This window comes from Telopea speciosissima, chromosome 6, assembly GCF_018873765.1.
Source record: "Telopea speciosissima isolate NSW1024214 ecotype Mountain lineage chromosome 6, Tspe_v1, whole genome shotgun sequence".
NCBI classification, from domain to species: domain Eukaryota; kingdom Viridiplantae; phylum Streptophyta; class Magnoliopsida; order Proteales; family Proteaceae; genus Telopea; species Telopea speciosissima.
In genome coordinates, this window is record NC_057921.1 from 65,784,459 (window position 1) to 65,810,898 (window position 26,440).

Sequence of the window (26,440 nt, forward strand, 5' to 3'; positions counted from 1 at the left end):
ATCTGAATCCGAATCAACCATGAGTCGTGAACAATCCTCATTTCTACCGTTCTATAATGATCGATTCTAGGGTTTTTAGGACTGATTCCAACCAATTCTGATCCAGATTGGTTCAGAATCAATCCCTCAGAATCAGCAGGTACAACCGATTCCGAGTTTAAAATCCTCGATCCCCACCCAACGTTTTAGAAATCAGAATTCAAATAGCCACTAGTCCTGACCTATCCTGACTCCGATCATTCTGGAGTAGCCAATCCTAGGATTTTTGGGACCGATTCCATTCGATTCCAATCCAAATTGGTCACTTGGAATCTCTTCCCCACCCATCGCCCCTGCCCCAACCTTCTTTTTTTTTTTTTTTTTAAATTTTAAATCAGTGCTACTAAGATTGGAATACCCTTTTATATGCCATCGTGTCAGCAGAGAAACTCTTTTCAGCGGGGGTACGTTAAATTCCTAAACACTAGAAAAGAAATCCATTTAAGACTTCAAAAATACCTGCCGACAAATCTGATTCTGAACAAGAAAAGCTTACCATACAGCCGTAGGCCCCAGTAGGAGAAACATTCCCCATCAATCCACCAGAACCCTAATTTCCACCAGAACTGCAAATTTCCCACAAAGGCTAGGAGTGTCAGTCTCCAAAAGGACACAAATTTCAGAAAGAAGTGGCCGAGAGGTATACTCAGAGAGCGAATACCTGATATTCCAGTAAAGCACCACACAATAGGATCATTTGACACCAATCTATAAATTCAGCAACACTCAACATCCCATTCCCAACTCGCAAGCTCAAAAGAAATCAACGGAATTTGAAGATCCCTCCAGGGATCCCATCTCTTCCGTTTCCTTCGTCAAACGAAATTCAACAATGAAAAATGCTACATAGGTGAAATAGACAAACATGAAAGAAGAAGACGAAAGAAATTGAATGATTTCTAAGATATTGGCATTCCCAAAACATATGGAATAGAAATTGTCTCAATGTGTACTTTCAGGAGAATGATGTATCCGACTTAAATTTACCAACCCACACTCAATTGATTCTGGCATCAAAGCCTCACAAGCCTCAGAACTGTGAGAAAAACCTACAGGACCACATATAAGATCACCAAAACTCTGCCTTTCCTCAGCACTATTGGCATGAGGATCGACTCTAGCACTACTGGCATCATTCATGTCATCATCTTTTCTGGTAACCTGTGAAGCATTTTCAAGGGAAGAGAAGTGATCCCCTACTGCTTCTGATTCCTCCTGATACGTACTTCCAACTATCTCTACTTCGTCATGATTAGATTTTGGAAACATTTCCTCAGATTTACCCTCACCAGGGATTGGTTCCGGATCCTCTCTGTTCTCGCCAGCAAGAGCTGAAACCGAAACCTGTGTCTCATTAAACTTTTCCTCGATGGAAGTTGGAAGTAGTACCTCCACCTTCTCCTGTTTGGAAGCTGGAAACGAATCCTTTGCTTCCCATTCTTTGGAAGCTGGAACTGGGCCCTCAATTTCCTCCTGATTAGAAGCTGAAATAGGACCTTTCACCTCCTCACTGGAAATTGGAAAATGTTCCAGTTCCTCACGAAAGGAAATATGCACCTTCGGTGGTTCTGAGTCCGGAGACCACAAAGCATTTACTTTGGCTCTCATCTCTCCACTCTCCTTGTAGAGGGCCATGGCTCTCTGCAGATTCAGAATTACAAAATCAGCAGTGTCATGCAATTTCAAATCCAGCATCTACATTATTCATTCCAATTTTTTTTTTTCCTTTACTGCCAAGAATATCAAAATATATTCCAATTTAAATAATGCTCCTTGGACACTGTTAGTGTTCCTCTCTTGATATTATGCTTTTAGCCACAAAGTAGAAGATGCATATAGAGACCGCAAGAGATTAAATTTTCTACATTGATGAATACTTAAGAAAAAAGATAAGCATATGAACTTTCTGACATTATTATACCTGAAAAACAGAATCCTTTATTGCAGGGAAAAGGGAAGCACTCAAGCTGGTACTATAAAAATTCACCCCTGCACCCACCTGTCAGAGAGGGGAGGAAAAGAGAGAACAAAAAGAAAACAAACTTACTAAAATGAATAAATTAAAAAACATCGTCAAAGAAGCGACCTTTTCTCTGAAATATCCTACCTCCAGATCTTGGTGCACATGTTTGGTAGCATCCTCACTATTTGTAGTCTTCTCTTCAACATCCAGTAAGCACATACACCGGTCATACAACTCCGGATGGGTAAGATCTGCTGAAATGTCCAACTTTGCAAGATAAACATGGCAAAAACAAGCACCATCATCACTTGATATTTTACAAGGCTCAGGAATCTTCTCATTAATAGTTTTTGGAGGGGCTTTGACAGTGTCCTTTGGTGGAGGAGTGCTGCTGGTTCTCTTTATCTCAATGCTTTCAGCACGAGGACCAGGACGGTTCCGCTCATTCCGAAACCGCTGGCCTGGCTGCCCAGCCCAAATTTCTTCAGCTGGGGCATGTGGGATATAATCCTCTTTCTGGGATGCAGTGGAGAACTCCATATTTATGTTACCATTTTGCCCTTTCCACATGTCAGCACCACCACTCATCAGGTGTCTACTCTGATCCCAATCTGGTCTGCCATACATATGGGGATCATTCCCCAAGGCACCAGTATTTACATCCCATCCACGCAAATGGGGTGGACAAGACTCATCAGCTGGATTCCGCCACCCAAATGGGCGCCCATGACCAGAAAACCTGTCCGCATCATGGATATGGTAAGGAAGCCCTGCATGGTTTAATTCCATCGAAGGTCTAACACCAAAAATAGGTGAAGCAGGAAACTGCTGCATAACTGGATGAAAACCTCCCGGAGGTGGACCATGTGGAAAAGGAATGTAGCCGTTTGCTACTGGTGAAGACCAATTTGTGACACCCTTCCAGGCATTTCCCTGGCCTCGCCCCACACTTGGTTCACCACTTCTCTTGAAGCGGTTAGTAGATTTACCTCTATTCTCTTCTTCAGATGAGCCCAAAACTGAAGGGCTGTCAACCCCAGCCCTGACTGGAGGTGGTGGAGGAAGAATAGATGATGAGCTGCTGGGCAAGTGACCTGTTCTATTGAAAGATGAAGTAACAGATACTGTGTCTCCTTCTGTCTTAGAATACTCCTCACCTGTTGGCTTCTCCAAGGGTAACTCACGGCTCCCCCTTTCTTCATTAGTGGAATAATCCCTTGCATCCTTCGAACCAGAACTCCTACGTCCAGTATCTTCAACATCTAAGCTCCTCCTTGCACCAGTTCTGTCTGAGTATCTACGGTCCACACTTGTCGATGATGGAGATTTCTCCATTAAGAGCATAGGTGAGACCTGGTGATCTGATCTTGGGGACCTTTCACTCAATGGCTCACCCAAATGGTTATCATCCTTCTTGTCCAAGGACCTAGCCTCAAACGTTCTTTCCTGCACTGCAGAGCCACTGCTGACATCCCTTATGGAAGTTCTGACAGTTGGCCGCAATCTTTCTTCAGAGTCTCTACACCTTGAATCTGTTTGCTTAGAGCTATTCCTGATAACAGAAAACAGCAATATTACAATAATTAACATGGCTTATTTACCCTGGAATAGAATATCATTCTTGGATACATTCTTAGAACATATTAGAGAGGGCTGACCTCGGCACAACAGTAAGGTTCCTCCATTGCGACCCAGTGGTCAAGAGATCGAGTCTGGAAACAGCCTCCCCAAGAAACGGGGCTAAGGCTGCGTACATTATGACCCTCCCCAGACCCTGTAGTGGGGGGAGCCTCATACACTGGGTACGCCCCCTTTTTTTTTTTTTGTCTTACAACATATTGGAATTGCTTTAAAACATCTTCAGCATTGAAAGGAAGCCACTCAAACCAAACAGCTTTGAGCTACAACCCTAGTCCATCAAACCAGATCCAATACAGGTCCAATGCATTGCAAACCCCATATGTAACTTAAGGTAACTTAAGAATTATTTTGGGAAACCTCAGGCTACTGAAAAGACAAAAAATCTTTGTAGCGATTAAAAATAAAAGTATATTTAGCCACATATATATGTATCATATCAATGAATCTCCCTTTTCTCTAACAAACCTAGTTTTCATGGATACATGATCGATCGATTTCTATTTAAGGTTGATTCTTATGCCTCTCTCCCCTAGTATCCTCTCTCTTTAAACACTGATGGTACCATCATGATCATCTGACAGGCTAACAATTCTTTGGCTAATGACCAAAAACATGTTGTGGTTGTTTAGCCAAAGCCAAACATCCTTGAGCAACTTCGTCCATGTTTCCTAAGAAATATTAAGTACTACAAATAAAATAACCAAGAAAATTAAATCACAAAATTATTGAAGAGGGGGTAAAAAGGTACCTATATTGATCTTTGGCACCATGAGCACTGGAGCTTGGGGAGCTCTTCCGTCTATTATTGGTCACAGGGGAGTCATCAACATGGCGTGATTGGGACCTTCCCCCATCAGCAATTGACTCTGCTCTACTACCGCTCGATTTCTTCTCCACAACAGAACGGTGCTCCTTGGAACTACGAGACTTAACATCAGTATGGTCCTCATTCTCATCACAAGATCTCTTCTTCCCCTGGCTATCTTTATACCTGGATCCCCGATCATCAAGGTGTGTACTGCCACCATGATCGCTGTCATAAGGCTTAGATTTCTTATGACGATCGCTGTCATCCCTCAAATGCTTAGGATCAGACCTGTTGTTAGTTTGATCTCTAGTGGAACGCTCATCTCTGTGCTTATCATCTCGGTGCCTGCGATCCCTATCTGGTTCTTCATGGTACTTATCTCTATACCTCACATCTTTATGTGTTTCATCTTTATATTTTACATTCTTGGCATTATCATCTCTGGAAGACAATCGTCTATCACTACTATCCCTTATATTATCTTGATATTTATCCTTGTCACAAGAGCTGTCTCTCCTCCGCCTGATCCGTTTCTCAAGTTCTTTCTCGAGTTCAAGATTCCGCAGTTCATCTTGAATTTGCCACTCTGGAGAAAGCAATAAAAGGATCAAGATATGAACAGGCTCCAACATGAAAACATTAAGAGCTCGATACGTGATACATGACACTATCAATATAACTTATCTCAAAGAATTGGGTGGAAAAATCAATTGGATCTTATGCATAACAAGTTAAAATTACATGCGTCAAAATTGGAGCATCTGTTTGAGAGGAAATGAAACTGCCATACTCAGAAATATGTCTCCAAATTATAGCAGGAGAGAAAAAATAGCTGAAGGCAGCAAACAATATTTATAAATCTTTCAAGTGTCGCAATGATATTCAAATGAGTTCATCTTTTTTCACCTTACTCTCAGAACAATTATGCAAAGATAGAACATGGTAACTCCTATTACCAGGGAATTCTAAAAATGCAACACCAGAGGTGGCAACCAGGACAAAGAATGAACACAAAAAGAAAACTAGTTTGGTATTCACATCTCCATGTTTGACAAGAGACTGAATGTTTCTTCAATTCAACTGAATTGAGACTTCAAGAGCTTTGGGTCATGCCAAGAACTGAATAAAGAAGAATCTCCTTGGCCCATCCCCCATCATGAAAAGGGGGGAAAAGAAAGGACTCGAGATAATGGCTTTGGAACATGGTAATGCCACTTAAAAGCAATGACAGGATAATCTTGGGCTCAAGACCATACCTCAACGGATGCACTAAATCGCAACCATGTCGTTGCAAGTTTAATGAGACAAAAATAAGGGAAGAGGAGATACTATGCATGAGTCCATGTGTGCGTGTGAGTTGAGAGATAATAAAATACCGACTTAACAAACGATGGAATGCTGCCAACAGTATCACATTTATTAAACACATTTAATTCATTACCAAATTCAAAAAAGGAAAGAGTTTCTCTAACGGCTAAACCAACTCAACATGCTCAAATATAGCATAATTTTTAAACATACATGAATATGCATATAACATAATTAGCATACTTTATAAATTATTCACAAGTCTTTTCTTTTCTTTTTAACTTTAGTTTCAAGTATTATTTAACAAAAAAAATTGCATGATCATCAGGCTTGCTCTCGCCACTTTTGTTTAGGCACATAGAAAGCATCATGAAACAGCTTAGTCTAGAAAACATTCTTACAATCAACTAATTTCTAGATGCTGGTAAATCCAGCAGAAATATGTCAAATCAGGATCTCTTGGTGCAATAATCAATTAAACGGAATCAGTGAATCAGCAAAGATCATTTTCTCTTGAGGATCTGGAATATTTTTTTCCTTTTTTTTTTCTTTGGGTGGGTGTTACTAAATGGGGAAGTTAGGATGTAATTAAAGATTATTTCATAATGCAATAAGCGTGCAAGAAACTAAGGTTTGCTGATCTACCCTATTACCAAATATCGGGAATAAATGGAATGGGAAAGACCCCTAACTCGGATGGTTCGGCAGTAAAGCTAACTTGAGTTGAAGGAAATACACATTAAACAGAACTCCTTGAACAGGTTTAAAATTTACACTCATGTGAGGAATGTGTTTCCTATCAACATAATGAAACTCAAATAGCAGTGATTTGATAAGATCTAAAATTCAGCTCATGAATCACAATCTTGGAGATGGGGTGTCTTAAGATTCCTATTGAGATTCAAGGATTCAAAGATTAAGAAATAGGACTTTGAAACTTCTTCAGAATTGGATTTGAAATCTAGGATTCATATTGTGAACTTTCATATTTTTTGGTAGGTGTGAATCCAAAGATTTCAACCACAATGGACTAGAAATCATAAGAAAATGTTCAGACAGTTATGGAGATGGTGCAAGAAAAGCATCGATAAGCCAATATGGTCTATATTCCCACATAGAGAATAGAGATGGAAGTAGCTTGATGAAGGATATAGATAAAGTTAAATGGCATTCCATGCTTTGTTGGCGCATACCTATTGAGACAATATAACTCCTAAAAATGTTTCAAGAAAAACAAGCGACACAGGCAAAAGCTAAGGAAATTAACTTACATCATAAAGACTGAAGACAAAAGGACACAGAATAATCAAAATGAAAAACTTTTGCAAGCAAAAATACCGAGGGAAATCTCAGAAGGATGCATGGTTCATGATAGGCTACAAAGCAGGGAATCAAACCATTGAGTTAAATCCTGTTTCTATATCTATGAAACCTTTCCAAATTCTTTCATATCTTGTCAATAGAAGGTTATTCCAAATCCAGTTACTAATCTTTGAAGTTTTTCCAAATCCTTTCATATATCGTCAATGAGAAGTTATTCTATCTCCTTTCCCATTAATTCAAGATCATGTGATAGAGAACAATCTAAGCAAGTTATATCAATTTACGGACTAGTTACTTCTCAAAGGAACTACTATATATAACAGACAAGTTAAGACTAATCAAAGGAACTACTATATATAACAGACAAGTTAAGACTAATCAAAGGAACTACTATTTTTCAGTCTTACTAATTTGCTTCTTTATTTACTGGAGTCCACGTCATGAGGGATAAAGGATCAATGAACTATTAGAAGTTAGGTTTAGTTCTTAGAATAAATATCACTTATCTTCCATTGTCAACATTCTTAGAAATTTTTCCGTCATCAACATTCCTAGACATTATTAAGCAAAGAAGAGAACTTTGCCTTTATTGACTCAATTGACCGAGAAGGATGAAACTAGACCACAGAGGCATACAAAATGAATACACAGGCACCATTCAAACCAGTGGCACAAAATGAAACAAAAAGTTGCATTAATGGGGCCATAAGGCAAATGAAACAGAGATCATTGAAAAAGATTTTTTTTTTTGGTGGGGGGGGGGGGGGGTGGGTGGGATGGGGGGAGAACTGACATCAAGTCAATGAAACTCAACCCATTCTCATTAATTTGAAGCTTAGTAGAAGAGAATAATACAAAGAATGAGGTGCATGTCAGAATTGACATCCAGTCAATGAACATCAGCCCATTCTCATTAATTTGGAGCTTACTAGAAGAGAATAATACAAAAAAATTAGGTGTACCTCCGTAACCAACCCCGAGAAGAAGTCTCTAACACAGCAACCACAAAAACTCTACATAAAAACACATCCATATAGGAGAACAATTATATTTTGACTATAGGCAATATCTCTCCCCACCTCTCATTCTTAAGAAAAATAAAAATGAAAATAGAAAAGGCTGAAGTGTCCAGCAGTGTCAACAGATGTCTAACACGCAGCCATGACCAAAAAAAATTGTAAGATAGAAGTGTCTATGTATATTAAGCACCTATACAGCGGTACCTCATAATGTAGACCAGTCACAAGTGATAACCAGCCCACAAGAGGATCGCAAACTTCAGGTCCAGCAACAGTGAATACTTTGATCGGTTCTCTGATTTGCAGGAAATTACAGAACAAAAAAAATAACATACATCGAAGAAGTGAAGGAGAAGATAGGGTAATCTCCCACCCACGGCTTCTCACCGTATTTTGGTCTCTCACCATACTCATCACAGAGCAAAGCACAAAGCTATGTTTTTTTTTCCCTCAATCTCATTAATCAAATTCGTGTACAAGGCATAGTTGTCAAGGTGTAGCCTAGGCATCCAGGCGCCTTGTTGGTGTCGCCTTGATTTTGGACCCTCTCCAACGCCTTGTGTCGCCTAGACGCCGAGGCAACTATAGTATAAGGCTGTAGTCCCTTACAAACTTATCTAAAAGACTCAGCAACAAATTCAAACACTAAAAAAAAAAGGCCTAACCCAATCCTTAACTAATAAGGTAACATAAACTGACTAGGAAACTAAAATAATGAAAGAAACGGACTCAAAATAGGACTCTAACTAACCTAATGAAGTAAATCCCGTTTTCCTACTTTCAACACATTTTAGGCTCATTAAAGTGGTCCATTACAAAGAAAACCCATGGGATCAAAGGCCCAACACATACATAACCCAACCCAAGGCTTATTTCCAATTAAATAAGCCCTTTAGATGACTTATCTGCATCACCTCAAGTCTACCTGTTCACACCTTCCTTGGCTAGCTTAGTAGCTAGCGAGTTTGTAGCCTTAGGCATCAACTGGAATTAGATATAGAATCAACTAAATTTTTAGAAACACCATAAAGATTGTAACTTGCTATCACATAATATCGGAAAAAAAAGAGCAGAACAATGCAAATAGGTCTCATCAACTTTTCCAAGAACACCAAACACATGAACTAAAACCCCATGGTAAACTTTAGACATGTCAACACTACGAGTTGAGTTGAGTAGCATTGTTCCTACTTGATCAATAGGCAAAGTTAAGATCACCTCCACACATTAGGGAAGTCAATAACAAGACCGCACTGGCGAGGCCGACCAATCAAGAACCGGGACCGACACGACTGATTATAATTGGGCCGGGCTTAAAAGCCGACCAATTATTAATCGGTCGTTCCCAGTCCATAGTGAGGGACCGATCGACTGACCGAAATTTTCATTGAATGATACTTTTTTAATGAATCTGGATAATGATGAACCTCCTTTTTCATTATTTTTCTCAATTTAAAAAGAAACTGCATGGTTAATGGATGTGAACGTGACAATTGTCATACAATATATTAAATATATAATTAATGGACGTGAATGTGAGAATATCTGATTTTTAATTACAATATATTACATACCCACCGACAGAGTCATTAAAGTCTTGTTCCATCATGTCCTCTCCGATCTCTTCTTCTTCTTTTTCTCTCTTTTTCTTCTTTGTATGTTCCAAGTTCTAACTTCTCACTGTAATTCTGGGCGGCAAGGTGACACCTGAAAAATATCCATATTGTGTACTTTGAACAATGAGACCTGAAGCGTGAAAATAATCGCCAAGGCCCAGGCACACTCAAACCGTCTATCGCCTTGACTTGAGATTTGGGATTACCCCCCTCTTCCTTCCCATGAAAGTTGCAGGCAAGCTCGTTCCATCCGTGTAACCCAAATTTGCAGCATCCTCCCATCCCTCATTCAGCCTCTTGGAGTTGATTGGAGCTTTGATTCAGCAGTAATGGAGGGCTAGCGGCAGTGACGGAATGAGTAATGCTGTTTAGTAACCATTTATATCTCTCTTTTTCTCACTCCCTGACAATGGCCTGTCTAGCTTCTCTTTCTCTCTCTCTGATGTCCATGGCTGACTCTGCCTACCAACTCCGCTGCTCATCTTCTTTGGCCCTGTTGGGATAGAGCCTAATTAAGCCCGGCAACCGACCAATTATGTACCGGTCAGCCACGGTGAAGAGATTTGGAGATCAATGTTTAATCGGTCGTTCACGGTCTGAGGTTTCAAATTGGTAGGACCGATGAAGGCCTCACCGAAACCGGTTGACATACCTACGGCCCTACCACACATAGTTGTCAAGGCAACCCAAGGCGTTGGAGGGGTGCCTAGGCGCCAAAGCAACAAGGCACCCACCTAGGCATCGTCTAGACGCCCAAGCGTGCATTAATGTAACATAGAAATGATAATTTATATAATTATGCTTATACGCAACATAGAAGCCACATCAATGCAATATGATATAATTATGCTAGAAATGACCTAATATGAGAAAACCAACATATAATAAACAAAGCATGGAATATAGTATAAACATATTCATCAAAAAATGAAGCAATAAACATAAATCAATGTAAACTCGTTAAGTGAATACCCAAAAAAAAAAAAAAAACTGATATAATATAAGGTGTCACCTAGGCTTCAAAGGCGATGACCTTTCTTGCATCAAACAAGACATGTGGTTGCCTTGGACCCAAGAAGGCGCCTGGATGCCTAGGCGACGCCATAACAACCATGCCTCCACATACCAGGGCCACTAATACTTTACAACCACGCTAGGTGCAAGCACCATTTAAGTCTTAATCAAACAAGAAGAATAACCACCAGCGCTCCACATAATCACAAGTCTGAATAACACAGTATCCATGTAGCTACATATAGCAAAATACAACCATATAGACCTCAACTACTACCAACAGCACCACATTATTAGAATGTCCAACAAACACCACCGTGTACATCTGCTACAATTTTTGTAGATCATAATTAAATAATTAAAAGCCCTCCTAAAATCCAAGGCACTAAATCCCCCATAATTAATTGCATATATAATACATCTCAGAGATCAACAAACAGGAAGAAAGCCAAACAAATTATGATCATCATTATGAGCCTGTCTTCCAAAACAAAAATGGATAAAATATGAAAATCAAGACAACTATTGAGACCATAATTTACTGATTTTTAAGACTCCAAATGCAGTTAGAACTTTCAGCTATCTCAAAACTGTACAATCTCCAATTCCAGACTTCAAGGTTAAGAAGGCAAATGAACTCAGAAAAACTCACATTCATCAGTGATCATGGAATCAGCAAAGGATTAATTGAAATAAAATGATCTTAAGTTTTACCCTAAAAAAAATGGTCACACAAATATTCTTCCTTTTTTTTTTAGGGGGGGGGGGTGTGGAGGGAAGGGGGCAGAGAAGAAGTGGTTTCAAACAAGGGGATGAGGCCCTAAAAGATCTATTCAACCAGCTTCAAGATTCCAAACCCAAATCATCAACTGCCATTTCCCCTAATGGAACAGAATTTCCAGTAAAAAAGAAATGGTAAAACTCGAAATGGGCCTCATATGGCTGCTGCTATTGGTAACTATATAATGAGATGGGTGATGGAGGTTTTCCCAAGATGTGCTTAATGGTTGGACATCATTTAAGGATAATTTGCAAAGAGATAACTGCCTCCTTTTTTAATAGAGTCCTGAATGGTAACTTTGTAAGTCTTTTTTACAGATTTTCATTTAGATATGCTAATAATATACTAATTAATCTTATACTTCCTCTCAAATAATATTTTCATTTCTGTCGGCCTATTAAAAATAGAGGAAGAAAAAAAAAAAGGAACATCCACAATTAAATTAAATATCATAACGCCTCATGAGGAGAGAATGTTACTTATTGGGGGATACAGAGAGAGAGAACAGAGTATGCCCCCCAAAATTCAACCAACCAATACCCACGTTATGTCCCAAATGTTGCTCCAAAGAGACTACAACAACTGGAAATTTCACTGAACCCTACCTCGGGAAGATTGTGATATTTTTGAGATACGTAGCCCTGCAAGAAGAGTAAACTTGGAAAAAAACTTGAGCACAACAGATTCTCATAAAGATATAATAAATATAGAACCAACCTATCAGACTAAAGTACAAAACAATTACTCCTTCAGCTGGAGGAAATTTTAAAAAGTAAAATGAGATCTTGTTTGGGAAAAATATATTCAAGGACAGAATTTCCACTAAACTTAGCTGAGCAGGTTCATTCACAATAAAACCGACCATTGTTGAGCATTAAAAGAAAAAAGAGATTCAGAATCAGTGACTGAATCAAGGATCCATGGAACAGTTTCTCATCAATCTGTAACTTGATCTTTAATCAAACTGAAGTGCTCATTCACCACCAAATAAGAACTAAACTATTGGGTTTTCTCATTCCAAATAACACACGAACAATCTCTAAAATGCATCCACAACACAATCTTACATAACCAAATCAAGATGTTTGGCATTTATTTATGCAATGGTTACAAAGAATAGAGATATAATTTCTTCTCTAATCACAAAGTATCCTGATATATTTAGAACAGCAATACAGTTCCAATGATTAAATATCACTAATTAATTTAACTTACATTTTTTTCCTAGTAGTCCTATGATCATCACTGTAGTAAGCAAACATTGAACAATATCATATTTCGCCTGCATAAACCACTAACAACCAATTCTTTCTTCATTTTAAGAAATCCATTCCCTTCTTTAGACCCCCACTCTCCAGCAATACTTGGTCATAGTATCAAAGCCCTCCAACAAGGGTCACAGTTACACAAGAAGACAATAGCAATTTTTTTCCAAATTTGGAACAGCAACTCAAAAAAAAATGATTAACCCTCTTATCATATTTAAGAGGGGGGGGGTTACAGATATCGGTTTATTCTTCCTTAATACTTGTCTTCAGGATATCATCCTTTCAATCAAACCATACAAAGTGGGTGCTTCCAATTTATAAAAAAAAAAATTCCCCGTGGCAACAACATCATAGGTTCACAATAACACTTAGGTGTTCACATATAGGACAAGAATTTCTCCAGTATAAACTACTCCACTTCAAAGTGAATCTTCAAGGATGATCTCAATACCATCAAACAGCTGCAAATAACTTTCCTATGATGAAATATTCTAGAAATAGTGAAAGAGAGCCACCATGAGGTCCATGCACAAAAACACCAAATGAGTAAATGCCAAGTCTGAAACCCGAGAATATGAAGAAGAAGATTGCAAATGTAATGCTAACCATTATATTTCCATCCAATGGCAGACACCTTGCAAATCAGTATGCCGACCTCTTCCATTTGGCCCACTACATGTATTATTGCACAATATACCTAAATCTACATGATACCCTTGCCCAAAAAAAAAAAAGCCAGCATTGTCACTATTCCAATTTCCAAATATCCAGCTTCTATATGCCTTCACATTCAAGTAGCAGCAGCTACTAAAGATCCTCTTCATAATTTCATATCCTCCAGCCCCTTTCTTGAAGACAAGTCATTTTCACTCGTTTATTTCCTGACCATCCACTCAACCTCGAAACACATGACTTTGAGATATAATAAATTCCACCAGGTTTACATAATCTAGCATCCATTGACCAACCAAAAAGTACTTCCTCAAATTTTGTTCCAACAGAAACACCTTTTTTTTTTTTTTTTGGGTAAGAACAGAAACACTTCAAACCTATAGATTTCTGTCACATAGTGTCAAAACATGAAGGTGGAAATGGCTAGACATCCATTTGATCATGTCAATAAGAGTTTTTCGTTAAATAATAAATACACATCCAGTAGATGTCTTTCCATGGTCCCAGTTTGATGATACCTTCCTATACTTTTCATTTTAAATCTTTAGTTATTCATCAATTATAATACAGCCAAATACATAAACATGTGTATGTGTAGCACTAAGTTTGACTTAATAACAGCAATTTTCATGGATCAATTGGTCGGACAAAGAGAAAATGGTTCCAGTTTTTAGTAAAGAATCCACATCAAACCCTTGGATGAGTGGCCAGATCATTTGGACTGCCAAAAGCAAAGGCCCAAACAGTCTGACACTTCCTCAATTATTTGTATTGCTTCCACTGAGTTTATTTTTAACCTATAAATTATAATAGGTGGAAGACAATAAGGCCACATCACAATAAAGTATTAATTCACAATCAAATACTTAAACAGTCCCCAAATAATGTGCAGATTTCACCATTGAGGAGGAATTAGAACTGGATATATTAAAATACTTCTCAAGTGTAAGTGATCCATCAAACACATAGGTATGCATCTACTTCTGAATTTCAGGAGCTACTGTGTCCCATACTAGCCCCAAGACACTTGCCCTCCAATTTTATCTTGAGGTCCCACTTCCTCTCTAACAAGCAGAATCACCAAAGATCAGATCAATGTATAATCAATAAGTAGGGAAATGCCAACAGAATCTTTCCAAAAAAATAATACAGTTTAAAACTTTCAATAACATAGAAAGGTGCTAAGCGCCCTTCTGAAACCAAACCAAAAACAGCTTGCGAAAATGAAAGAAACTCTCTTCCCGGGTGAGCTCTCCAAGCCGAGCAACAATGGCTCGAGCACAACGCTCCTGGCAAAACTACAAAAACCACTTACATCATACTCTTGCACTAGATAAGAAGGATATAAGTCCCATCATACACATGAGGAAGTTAGCCCTCTGGGTGGAGGGATTCACAGCCATCTGGTGCTTCTTTGTTTCTTTGCGTGCGTGTGTGGTGGTGGTATGGGAGAAAACATTACACAGCCACCAAATGTTCCACTCCATTCACCATGAGGGGGGAAACACACACATAACACACAGCTCATGACCCAAATGACACTCCCTGACAATACAAGCCCAGGGATTTTTATTTTTATTTTTTTTGGTGGGGGTCTGTGATTGGTGACAATATATAAAGGCAAGTGAGTTACTCTAATATTGAGGCCATAGCAACAGAGTTACTCTAACATACTAAGGCGATCAATTAGCATAATAGGACAACCAACCAGTACTATCAAAGCCGGAAATAAGAAGGTCCACATCCTAGGGCTCAACCACCAAGAGCAGGGATGGAAGTTGGGGAAATAACCTACTGTGTTGTAATATACTGAATTTCTGTCAGATCATCGTGTTGGACTGCTTTATGTCAAAACTTCAGAACACAGCCATATCCAACTTCAAACAAGAAAATTTTACACAACCATAAATTTATACATGAGAATGTCAAACGTCTTTCGATATTCTAGTAGTCAAATTTGAGCAAAACAGATTGTGTAACCCTTTTCCTACACTACTATCTCACCTGTCCTGAAAGCGAATTGCAGAAAAGAACTTCACTCAGATTCCTAACTACAGCAACATAAGAAAACCACTTCTGGTAAACCAAGTGATAAATTTTTAGACAATGATCAGTTACCTTACCCGTATTTTCTACTTCTCGCTTTATTGGGTGTTCTTCTTCAAAACTACCAGATTGAGATCCATGCTTCCTACTTACTTCACTCACTACCACGGTGTCAATTGATTTCTCACGTCTACCATCCTGAACCTTTCTATCTTTCTCTGCCACTCGTTCCTTCTCCTTTACATCCTTGAACTGATAAACCTCTTTGCGACCAGAATCCTTTTCCGATTTGAGCTTTGACTCAACCTTATTACTACTCTTTTTCACTTCCTCTCTCTCCACTGCAACACCCACCATCTCATCCTTCCTATCACTCAAACTGTCATTCCTTCTGCTAGACTTACTCTTCGAATCAACTGAAACCTTTGACTTTGGGACTTTCTCTAGCTCAGGCCGCAAACCATCCCCTTTCATCTCCTTATGCCTGACTACACTTTCTCCTCGCTCTCCCTCGCCACCGTTCCACCGATCAGTGACAGTCACATCGGCTCTATCCTTTCGTCTCTTCGATGAGACGTAATCGTCTGATAAATCACCATTACCAGGAGCAAACAGATCTTTACCGTCCTGCGACTGCGAAGCAAGTTTCCGTTTCTCACCAGACGTTGAGTCCCTAGAAACCCTAACAGCAGCTTGTTCCCTACCCTTCCTATCTTTCAAATTCCCATCCTCTTCAGAGTCCGAGTATTCTCTGGCATCTTTAGAACTGTGCTTATGTTGCTTGTGAGATTTGTGTCGAGAACTCCGCGGCATGATGAGTACGTATAAAGACGAAAACTGTGGCAATTACAGAGCTCGAAACCCTAATTTGAAAGCTTGGAACAAAATCAAATCCCTCGTTGCACTCGACGTTGATCTTCAATCAAACGTTTAAATGTGTTGCCGCTCGAGCACAGAATCTGAGATCGACATGGACCCGACGGAAAAGTGGCCGGAATTCCGGCAGTTACGCCACCGGATAAAATTTCTTTTTACAGTACTCTCACTGAAGAGATTAAAATAAACGTGAGGGATTCCCGAACGGTCGATTTCCAGTAAGAAACACCGCGAGACATTGAGAGGGAAGATAATCTAGGAATAGAAAAGCTGGGGTTTTGTAAAAGTATATTGGAGTCGAGACGAGGGAGAGAGAAAGGAAGACCTTGTTCGACAATTAGGAGAAAATGTGATTCCCGGCCGGCTGCAGGATGCGGATAATTCCTTTTAAGGTGACGGAAATGCCCTCAATAATATCAAAAATTACGAACAGTCACGAATTTTGGTCTTGTTTCTTGCTCCACGTGTTCAGTTCTTTAATCGTGTCGTCGGTGCGGGCGTGTGGCCGTATAGCAAAGTTTTGAATATCGATCATATCGGTCTCAAATATCGGCCGTATTGATGTCAATATTGATACGGATCGGCCGTAATGAGCCAAATCTGATGGTGTTTTCTGTTTTAAGTTAAAATATTTAGACCATTTTACCCTTCATATGTACCATTTCATCGATGTTGTATCTGACACAGATTGATACCGATACATATCGGCTGTTACGATCCATCTGATATTGATTACTGATACATGAATGTGCCATGTAGGCAATTAGATTTTGAAGCCCAACGGTACGAAATGATCAAGTTTTTATTTCAATAGTGTCCATAGGGTATTAGGTGATGGTGAGGGTATCAAAGATTATTCATAAATTACACATTGACTGCCATCAGGATCTTCTTATTGATACCTTTTAGGCCCCATTTGGTTGCAAGAAAAATAAAAAGGAAGAAAATTGAAAATTTGTAACCCTAAACAGAAAAATTTAGTAATTATTATTCAACATAATTGTATAAATTAGTTAAATTTCTTATAATATTTAGTGATGATACTTTTTGTAGATTTAATTTTTATTTTACTTTTTAAATCCAAGGGGTTTGGATGTAAAATAAAATGAACTTTTATAACCAGATATGGAATGATTTGGGGTAAGTAACGTAATTATGTAGGATAATGATTACAAATTTTTTCCTTTTTTAGATTTGAAGTCTTTGCTTCACTTCCCTTTAATTTCCCTTGCAACTAAACGGAGCCCATGATGTGTCAAATGGTTTGTTACCTTGATTTTATTGCCTTTTTAGTGTAACAAACTTTTATTTTAGTAAGGGTAAATATTGTCATTTCACATGTATTTGAAAAATATGCAAAGACAATGATAGTTTTTTATAAAGACATAATATTAAATCACTTTCAAACTATTTTTTGAAAACCCTTTTATACCCCTAACTTAAAGAACTTTTGGGGATAAAAAAAAATAGGGACAATTAAAATAAGGTATCAAGTTCTTTGTATACATATAAAGGTGTCATTTGGACTGTCCATCATTAAAATTAAATACAATGAAATTATATTTTTAATTCATAAAAGTTTACATTTACTCTCTCATGCATTTTAGAAACATTTTTGTGCCTTTACTATGAAGCAATTTTATTTTTTTTTGGGCATGTAAAAACCCCAAAGGTGCAATTCAATGAGCCATAGAAGGCAAAGAGTCAGATACAATGCTTAAGAGGTCATCCAGAAAGGAATGTCTCCACATACCCAAGCGAGGGTAGAGCAAAGCTCACTTAGATAATTTATGGGCACACACATCAGCGTCTCTATTTACAAAGCAAAAGGAAACAGCCTCAAAAGAACGAAGGAGGCACATAATATCCAACGAAAACGTAGAGGTCTCAACCGTTGGCGCCAAGGACTGCACTATGAAGCATTAGAGTATGCAGTTGTTGCGTGTGGAAATCTCCGATGCTTGGTTCGCCCACGGATGAGCCTGCAAAGACCAAGTGATGAGCACAAGAGAGCCGGTGTGGCTCCGGCCTAGGACTCTCTGATGCTAAAGTTAGATCACCAGTGCAACAGCGTAACTGCTAGTAAAAGTGAGATGATGAATGGTGCTCCATACCTGGGTATTTATAGAGTGAGGATGAGCTGAGGCGGTTGGGAGAGTCCTAGTATGGTAGGAGTCCTTCTTTTGGAAGGCTCTCTCGCGTAGAGCGGAATGGAGAGCTATTTTCGGGGTCGGGCTCTTATTAAGGTAAGAGTCCATGTAAATTGTGATTTCGTATTGCGTTGGGATCGAGGCTCGATCCTTATCCCGTGATTCTCGGGATGTGCTGACGTGGCCCCGCGATCCCCGGTGGGACGCTATGGTAGCCTCTGTGGAGGAGGGCTCGGCCTCGGAGGTCGGCCTGGTAGGTCGGTCTTGGCAGTCACCTCGGCCTGGGAGGTCGGCCTGAGAGGTCGGCCTGTTAGGTCGGTCTTGGCAGTTAGCTCGGCCTAGGATGTCCTGTGTATGCTCGGTCAGGAGTTTATGGCTGACTTGTGTGAGCTCGGCCCAGAGCTTGGCCTCAGCCCCGGCTGACTTGTGTGAGCTCGACCTCGGCCTCGGCTTCAATGCTCGACCTCAGCTTTAGTGCTCGGTCTCAGCCTCGGCTTCAATGCTCGGCCTCGGTTTTAGTGCTTGGCCTTGGCCTCGGTCTCAGTGCTCGGCCTCGGCCCCGACTGACTTGTGCGAGCTCGGCCTCGGCCTCGGCTTCAGTGCTCGACCTCAGCTTTAGTGCTCGGTCTCGGCCTCGGCTTCAATGCTCGGCCTCTGCTTCAGTGCTCAGTCTCGGCCTCGGCTTCAATGCTCAGCCTCGGCTTCAGTGCTCGACCTCGGCCTTGCCTTCAGTGCTCGGCCTCAGCTTCAGTTCCAGTACGTTTACGTGGTAGCTTTTTGTTGGTTGGGGGATTTTATGACACATCACAGGCCCCCCACTCATAAAGGCTCGGCTAGTCCTTGATGAGTGTCATCTTTCGTTCCGCTTAACGGTTCTGTTCCGAGGCTAAGTCCGAGCTCTTTTCCTTCGGCGATTTGACGTTGTAATCGTCTATCGGTTGGGGTTCGTGCCACGATTTTCGGCGTAATGATGATGCTCGGGATTTTGAACCGTCTTTTGATTTGGATAGTTGAATCACGCTGAACTCTTCCTCTTCTTTTTTTTTTTTTTTGGTATGTCTGGGCCGAGCGCCTCTCTATGTACTGTGCCGAGCAGCCGGCTCTTTAATCAATGAAAATTTCGTTTCTCAAAATTTGTCTAACTATTTTAGCTCGGCAATTTTAGCCTTCTTTTCCTTGTGTATGTTATTCCATTTGATGTTGTGGCCGAACAGCCTCCATAGCTGAGCGTAATGCCTTAGCTTAGTTTTAGACTTTGTTCAGCTCGGCCATGGGGAGAGTTTGCTCTTGTTGGTTCAGACGTCGGCCAGTCTTTGTGGGCTGGTCTTATGATTTGATTGTCGATCTATGAGGTCGGCCAGGTCTATGAGGACCGGTCTTACGACTTGGTTGTCGACCTATGAGGGTCGGTCTTAGAGGTCGGCCAGGTCTATGAGGACCGATCTTACGACTTGGTTGCCGACCTATGAGGGTCGGTCTTTGAGGTCGGCCAGGTCTATGAGGACCGGTCTTACGACTTGGTTGCCGATGACTTGGTTACCTTCCACCCTATGAGGGTCGGTCTTTGAGGTCGGCCAGGTCTATGAGGACCGGTTTTACGACTTGGTTGCCGATGACTTGGTTGTCGTCTATCCTTTGAGTGTCGATCTTTGAGGTCGGCCAGGTCTATGAGGACCGGTCTTACGACTTGGTCCGCCCGACATGTTGCAAGTGCGCTGAGCAAGTGGAGAAAAGACTTTATTTCATTGAATCAAGAATGTCGAGGCCTAAGCCGAATACATAAATGCTTGTCATGAGCTGTGCCGAGCAGAATACTTCAAATTTTTTGAGTTCCAAGGCCCCGGTACCGTCTTTGTTGGGTCTTCGTCACTAAGGGAGAACGGGATGAGGTCTTCCACGGGCCTTCCTCGCCTTTTGGTGAGCTCATCCCGCTAGTCTTCAGGGAGGTGCTCAACGCACATAGCCATTCCTCGGACATTTCCTTTGTTTTGCTTTACAAAGGTGGCGTAGCACTCTTGAGCTCTCTTTTTATCACCTCGGATTTCTCTGATGCCGTTCTCTGTGGGGAATTTCATCTTCAAGTGTGTTGGCGAGGGTGGTGACCGATGGGCGACCAAGTATGGCGTTGAAGGCCACCACCGACCGTACCACCATGAACTTGACTTGGATCGTCGCTTGGTATGGAGCTTGCCCGAACGTGACCAGGAGGTCTATCGACCCCTTGATCGTGGCGGCGGCCCTCGAGAATCCATGGAGTGAGGTGGCTTCTGGTTTGAGTGCCTCATCCCCGAAGCCGAACTATCGATACACGTCCAGCGACATAAGATCCACGGATGCTCCTGTATCGATCAATACCCGTTGAACGGGTCTCCTCGCTATTTCTACCTGTACCACCAAAGCATCATCGTGAGGTAAACTTATAACTTCGAGGTCGGCCTCAGAGAAGGAGATCGTCGCCTTCGGCCTTTTACTCGGTATCTCTGCAACTCCGACGAATCGTGCATTCGCCTTGGCTTTTCGGGTGGATTCATGTCTGGGCCCTCCGAGGATGGTATATATAGGAGCTCCTTTCTCATTGCTCGGCCCGGATCCGTCATCCTTCTTTTGGGCTCAGACCTTGTCCTCGTCGCGCTCGGTCCTCCGGCTCTCAAACCTCGGCTCGGGCTTCCTTTGATCGTGGTCTTCGGGTCGTCGACTTCCATGTTCTTCTCGGCTCCCCTTGATGTATCGCTTCAAGTGCCTAGCTCTGATCAGCTCTTTGATTTTTCGTTTCAGCTGGTAGCACTCCTCGGTGTCGTGGCCTTCGTCCTTGTGGAATAGGCAGTACTTGTTGGGGTTTCGGGATGACCCGGCTTGCATCGGTCGAGGTCGGCGTATGTACCCATCATCTTGAATTTGCATCAAAATTTCCTTCCGCGACCTGTTTAAGGGAGTGTACTCGGGACTCTGAGCTCAGTCTGAGCTCTCGGCTCTGCGATCAGTCTTGGTCCGCTTTTCATCCCTTCGATCATCAGTCGCTGACCTTTTATTCTCTCCCTCGTTTTGATTCCCCTTGCGTGCTTGGAGAACGTCTTCCATGTTTGCAAACTCGTTACACCTGTCGAGGAGCTCGGCCATACTTTTAGTCGGCTTTCGAGCCAAGTCCTTGATCAGGTCTTCATGTGTAAGTCCATTGCTCATTGCGGTGTGAGCTGTGGCCTCATCCAGGTCTCTAACATCCAGGGATTCTTTATTGAACTGGGAGACGTACAATCGGATCGACTCATTCGATCTCTGTTTCACGCTGAGGAGGTTCACTGTCATCTTCTTATGCTTCATGCTACTTTGGAAATACGTGACGAAGGCTCGACAAAGTTGGGCAAAGCTTGTAATAGAGTTCGGCGGTAGCCATGAGAACCAAGAAGTTGCCGCACCCTTTAGGGACGAGGGGAAAGCTCGGCAAGAAACAATCTCAGTCCCGCCGTACATGGTCATCATTGCGTTGAAGTAGTTGATGTGGTCGGTCGGGTTGGTAGTCCCATCATACCGGTCAAAGGGAGGTGGTTTGAACCCTACTGGAAGAGGTGCTGTCATGATCTCAGGCGGATAGGGGTGATGCCCGACCAGTGAGTAGGCATCCGGAGTTGCTTGTTTCTTAAGCCCTTCAACTTGCTCGTCAGCTCCCTTAGCTTTTTCTCCATTTCAGACTCTGGAGCTCGGCCATTTTGTTCCTCTGCTCGGATGGGGTCTTGCACTTTTTCCTGCTAAAGTTGGCCGTTATGGTCGGCCAACCTGATCCTCTCGCTTGTGTTGACAAGGCCGGCCGTTATGGTCGGCTCGGCCAGCATCACTTCTCCTAGTGCGCCTGTCATCTCTGTGGTCAGACGCATGTGGGCTCCTTTGTCCATCTCTCTGGCGAAGTGGGCTTCGTCGTCGAGGGCTATGGCGAGAATCCTCTTCTTCCCTTGTAGCGCGTCGCACTCGGGGCTCTTCACGTCGGTCTTGGTGTCTCCTCTGTCCTTCACCGTCACCAAGTCGTCTAGAAAAGATCAATCTCCCCGTAGCTGACCCTGCTGGCTCGATGGCCTCTGCGGCCCTCGGGCTTCGACGATGTCCTCGTTCATCTTGCCGATTACTCCCACTTAGTCGTGGAGGTGGAGTTCTTCGGCCTCGGGGATGGGATGACGCGGCTCAGCTAAGCTCCGCCCTCTATCGATCACCGTGCTGTCGTGGATCTTCTATTTCACGCGCGGGTACCCGCGGGGGCGTGACAGGTGGCTAACCCATTAGCCCGCCCTGAGCCATCTGGGTCATGAAGGTGCGCAACATCTCGTTAGTTTGAAGCATCTGCAATTGCAAATCCATGACCTGTCGATTATTCGCTGACCCTTCAGGATCCAAACTCTCTGGCAAAAGTGGTGGCGGCGGTAAGTTCAGCCCATTCGGCTCGGCCTGAGTTTGGTCTACCGCCGTCGCGTCCAGTACACTTTCCCCATTGCCCCCGTTCACTAGTGGAGTGGGATTGACAGCGGTACCCACATTGCGCGAAGCACCTCCCCCTTGTGGGGGTCTTCCTGCCGCCCCTTGCCGCAATGTTTTCGGGGGTGGCGATTGTCTCGCCTGCCTATTAGGTTGCAACTCATCTCCTCGAGAGGTTGAGCCATGTTGACCTGAAATCGTGTGCACCATTGTTGCTGCTCTTGAGGTTGGTAGAAACGACAACGACTTACTGATGTTGTTCCCACAGACGGCGCCAAATCTGTTGCGTGTGGAAATCTTCAATGCTTAGTTCGCCCACGGATGAGCCTGCAAAGACCAAGTGATGAGCACAAGAGAGCCGGTGTGGCTCCGGCCTAGGACTCTCCGATGCTAAAGTTAGATCACTAGTGCAACAGCGTAACTGCTAGTAAAAGTGAGATGATGAATGGTGCTCCATACCTGGGTATTTATAGAGTGAGGATGAGATGAGGCGGTTGGGAGAGTCCTAGTATGGTAGGAGTCCTTCTTTTGGAAGGCTCTCTCGCGTAGAGCGGAGTGGAGAGCTATTTTCGGGGTTGGGCTCTTATTAAGGTAAGAGTCCATGTAAATTGTGATTTCGTATTGCGCTGGGATCGAGGCTCGATCCTTATCCCATGATTCTCGGGATGTGCTGACGTGGCCCCGTGATCCCCGATGAGGCGCTATGGTAGCCTCTGTGGAGGAGGGCTCGGCCTCGGAGGTCAGCCTGGTAGGTCGGTCTTGGCAGTCACCTCGGCCTGAGAGGTCGGCCTATTAGGTCAGTCTCGGCAGTCAGCTCGGCCTAGGATGTCCTGTGTATGCTTGGTCAGGAGTTTATGGCTGACTTGTGTGAGCTCGGCCCAGAGCTCCGCCTCAGCCCCGACTGACTTGTGTGAGCTCGGCCTCGGCCTCGGCTTCAGTGCTCGGCCTCGGCTTTAGTGCTCGGTCTCGGCCTCGGCTTTAGTGCTCGGTCTCGGCCTCGGCCCTCGGCCTCGGCTTCAGTGCTTGGCCTCGGCCTCGGCCCCGACTGACTTGTGCGAGCTCGGCCTCGGCCTCGGCTTTAGTGCTCGGTCTCGGCCTCGGCTTCAATGCTCGGCCTCGGCTTCAGTTCCAGTACGTTTACGTGGTAGCTTTTGGTTGGTTGGGGGATTTTATGACACATCAGCAGTTAACCTCTAGAAGTCCATAGCCTCTTTCAACCCCAATACTTCAATCCAGTTGCGCGGAAATTTTGCAAGGATCATTGGAATACATAATATTGTCTTTACAAAGAAATACTTTAGGCTTCCTACTAGAATGGGAAAAAAACAAAAAGGCTACCTTCCTAAAAATCTAGGATATGACCCTAAACAATATTGTAGGTTGAAAGGAAAAAATGTTATCCCTCGCTGGTAGGGAAGTTATTATGAAATTGATTATGATTGCAATTCTTGCATATACTACAATCCATTTCAAACTTCGTAATGAAAGGGTGTTCTTAACAACCCAGGCTGCAAAATCCCAAAGGGAAAAAATTGAAAAAAATGGAAGACTGTAGGTTGCTTGGAATTGTTTATGCAAGCCAAAACTTGAAGAAGGGCTTGGTATTAGAAAATTCCACATTCATAATGAAGCATTACTTGTAAAGTTGGGCTAGCAACTTCTTAATTAACAACCATAATTCTTTGTGGGCTTGTCTACTTTGTAGTATATATTACCATAATGACAATTTTACACGAGTACAATGAACACAACCCCTCTAGGCATGGAGGAGCATACTAAAAGGGAACCCTACTCCAAAAAGGTTTACGATGGATGGTAGAGACATTCATGTGTGGAGTGACCATTGGGTTCCCTCTCTTTCTCAAAATTCATTCTTCTCAACCTCCAGACTGCACAACAGTTTGGGTGCCACAGCTTATAACTAGTGATGACGCCTGATATAGCTCCAAGTTGAGGAACCTTTTTACTCCAACGGAAGTGGAGTATATTCTCAATATAACCCTTAGCTTTGAGGACTATCAAGATAAAGTCTGTTGGAACCCCCATTCAAAAGGACTATTATATGTGAAGTCTGCATACCACCTGGGAGCTTCCCTTCCTTAACGTACTAGCATCTCTAATTCCAAATTCAGTTAATCCCCAAGCGAGTGTGGAAAACTTTGTGGTCATCTAGAGTGGAATTTTTATCCGCTATTGTAACTGCAGTGTTCGCTGTGCACACATCGCTGTTGCTGCACCGCACAATGCGCACAGCAACAGATAAAGGTCCTCTAGAGTGCCCCCAAAGATTCAAAATTTCAAGAATAGTCTATTTTAGAGCTGTCAATCTATGGTATTTGGGACCGACTTATTGGGTTTTCAGATATGAAGGGTCAATTCTAGGGCTTTGGGATCAGATCGAAATCAACATGGACTGATTCAACCCCCAATTATGAGTTCAAAATCATTGATAGTAACAAAGGAGAGAAGAGCGAAGTCCCTTTTGTGCAAAGTGAAGGGTAAAAGAATCTTCAACCATAAAAAGGTGGGGATGTTAGAATCGAGTCGATCCCTTCACCATGATTTCATGTGGAGATAAAATATTTGAGCGTTGTTTTTAGGAAGTACTTGAATGTATTTTTCACGAGGGGAAAAACTAGAGGGAGAGATACACACATAAATCAATCATCATACTACTATGATTTTCGTCTCATTATGTTTTTTTTTCCTGGTATTCAAATATAACACTGAAATTCGACGACTTGTACCATATGTAAATTGTAATTTCAGTGCATCAAAAACTGGCTCCCACCGATAGCTCAATCAAAACTACATCATTGAAACCTAAATTTGAACCGATGGGTTAGTAAACGAACTGGTGTTGGACCTAGACTGATTATTAGTTGGTCATTCATGATACTTTATCGTGGCCTGAAGAGCACTTAAAATGGGACATATAATCAATTAGAAATGAACATTTATAGACTATTAAAAACTTGCCCCGTTTATAGCTTGGCTAAACCCAATTTGCCCATTTAAAGACCAGTTTTAAATCGACAAGAGGAGTGGAATCCATGTGACTGGCCCTAGAGTATACTTGTACGAGGACATGATCCACGTTCACCGTGCGAGACCTTAAATTGATGTAAACCAAATCACCCAACCGAAACTGACCAAACCAACCGGTTGACACCCCTCAGTGTAAATGTGTAATCTTCAGGGAGTGGGGTGCCTAATTAATGGATTGACAACGATGACATGGAGAAACCAACAAGAGGAACTCCCATAGATATTTGCAGAGCAGACGCAGACGTGAGGAGTCCCCATGGAAAAACACCTCAAGCGCTCTCTAACACGCAACTCTCACACTCTCCCTTTTGGCATTCTTCCCCTCCACGTATATATACTTAAGCTGTTCTGTTACGCACTGTTACACTACTCAGCTTCTCTCTCATTTTCATTTCGCACCTTTGTTTTAA

At 42.1% G+C, this 26,440-nt stretch overlaps 1 protein-coding gene across 1 annotated transcript; it reads right to left on the reverse strand.

Moving 5' to 3' along the window:
• Positions 1-919: 919 nt before the first annotated feature.
• On the reverse strand, positions 920-16,470 carry LOC122664346. The gene is made up of 5 exons (XM_043860123.1): positions 15,576-16,470; positions 4,392-5,037; positions 2,147-3,554; positions 1,961-2,038; positions 920-1,680 (listed from the first exon to the last, which is right to left on the reverse strand). The coding sequence occupies exons 1-5, from the start codon at positions 16,309-16,311 to the stop codon at positions 982-984; spliced, it is 3,567 nt and encodes a 1,188-aa protein (XP_043716058.1). The 5' UTR covers positions 16,312-16,470; the 3' UTR covers positions 920-981.
• Between the last annotated feature and the right edge of the window lie 9,970 nt (positions 16,471-26,440).